At 47.5% G+C, this 2,100-nt stretch overlaps 1 protein-coding gene across 1 annotated transcript in view; it reads right to left on the bottom strand.

The window, feature by feature from the left end:
- LOC106812479 (protein disulfide-isomerase A5-like) overlaps nt 1-2,100 on the bottom strand; it is a gene marked incomplete in the record, with an annotated part of 13,802 nt that overhangs the window by 8,234 nt on the left and 3,468 nt on the right. The window contains 4 exon segments of the mRNA XM_014816363.1: nt 1-58; nt 1,034-1,102; nt 1,497-1,588; nt 1,766-1,833. Coding sequence (XP_014671849.1) covers nt 1-58; nt 1,034-1,102; nt 1,497-1,588; nt 1,766-1,833 — 287 coding nt within the window.

Raw genomic sequence — 2,100 nt, 5'->3', positions numbered from 1 at the left:
GTCCGACTCCTCGCCCGACCACTCAGCCTCCTGCGGCACCTCCTGCGGCGGCTTCGGGCTGAAAGGAAGCCGAGGGAGAAGGCGTTCGTGAGAAAGATACGAGACGAAATTGGGAATTTGTCAGTGCTGTATATGGGCGTGTTTGTTTGGTCGGATCCACGGGCCTCGATCCACTGGATCCGTGGATCTGACTGTTTGTTTAGTCGGATCCGCGGATCTCGATCCACCGAACCCGACCCTGCTAGCGAGGTGGATTCGAAGGGGATCCAATACGACGGCCCATGCCTCAGCCAATCGCAGCTTGTTCTTTGTTATGAACCATCCCGTGATAGGTCACAGCGAAATGCGAACCGTTGAAATTGAGTTTGCGTTTTTTTGAGGTTAGGGTTCGACCCAGTGGATCGAGATCCGTGGATCCGACCAAACAAACAGTCAGATCCACAGATCCAGTGGATCGAGATCCGTGGATCCGACCAAACAACCACGCCCTATGATACAAGGATGTGGGACGAGAAGTTTTGCCAGTGCAGAATATGAGACAAAGTTTCGTCAGCGAGGTATAACTGGTATCAGGGGTTACATCTATGCGGCGCGGCTTTCGTCAGCAAGTATATATGATGCAACGATGCGAGGCGGCAAGGTATATGATACAACGATGCGAGGCGGCAAGGTATATGATACAACGATGCGAGGCGGCAAGGTATATGATGCAACGATGCGAGGCAGTGAGCATTACATCAGCGAGGTATATGATGCGAAGATGTGAGACGAGGGGTTTAGCCAGTGAGGTATCACTGGTGTCAGGGGTTATATCAAAGCAGTGAGGGTTTCGTCAGTGCAGCACATGATACAAAGATGCGAGACGAGGGGTTTAGTTAGTGCAGTATATGATACACAGATGCGAGGCGGTGAAAGGTCAGCGAGGCGGTGAAGGGTCAGCGAGGTATATGATAGAAAGATTCTACGCGCCATTACAGCCTGAATGTCGGCACGCATTTCAACATTTGAAAGATGCTCAAAGAATCCCACTTACTCTTCCAGCCACTTGACGATTCCGTCCTGCGTGTTTTCGCCTCCGTACTTGTACAGGAATGCTCCACGCCTGGAGAAGAATCGAGAACAATCAATGCAACATCAGCAATTCCTTCTAGGCTTACGCCGCAAGTTCAAGAGTTATATCAAGCCTTATATCAAGCTTCATTATTATTATTATTATTATTATATATGTTATTATTATATGTATTTCTTTACATACTAGTATTAATATACTCCATGCACTTTAACGTCCTAACAACTTTTCCCTATTTTTGTAGAACTGGAACTCTGGCCGTTTCGGCCTGAAGTCCCTAGTGATGATCGAAGTGGGACTCCAACCCTGGGGATCGAAGCGTGGAGGGTTGACTGAGTTGGGACTAGCCATGGCTTGTTCCCCGAGAGGTACGAGTTCCAAACTTAAAACGTGAGCAGTGAGCGTGCACGGGGGGGGGGTAACTCACTCGAAGTAGAGCAGCGTCGGATAGCCAGTGATGTTGAAGGCAGCGTTCACCATCGAATTCTCCGGTTTGTTCACGTCCATTCCGGCCAGGACCTGCAAAAGGTCGCAGCAAGACCTTATCCCAGGGCCTCGATCGCGAAAATCCACACAAAATATCAGTGCACAGACTCTTTTCTAGTCGAAATTTACACGTTTAGTTTTCAGGTTTGCAAAGTCTCCCCCGAGGTTTGGTAGACAACGCGTGTTGAAGGGATGGGAGATCACACTTACCACTCTGTTCTTCACCAGCGTGGCGGCAACTGCAAACTCCGGCTTCAGCTTCTTACAGAATCCACACCCTGTCAACGTAAAGCTTACGTAGTGGACACACGTGTGCAACCCATAAAATGTTTAAATTAGCTGCAGTCTGGATACCCGTACTCACTAACAGCTGTTACCTACACTGATCACTATTGTGCAATATGTACTATGAACTATCAGCAAGCTATATAACCATAATTTTTAATATTAAATATAATGCACACATGCATGCATGCATGCACAGCCAAATTCACATACACATTTACATATATATACACACACACACACACACATATATATATATT

The sequence above is a fragment of the Priapulus caudatus genome, unplaced genomic scaffold, assembly GCF_000485595.1.
Source record: "Priapulus caudatus unplaced genomic scaffold, Priapulus_caudatus-5.0.1 Scaffold653, whole genome shotgun sequence".
NCBI classification, from domain to species: domain Eukaryota; kingdom Metazoa; phylum Priapulida; class Priapulimorpha; order Priapulimorphida; family Priapulidae; genus Priapulus; species Priapulus caudatus.
This window is presented reverse-complemented; position numbering and strand designations above follow the sequence as displayed.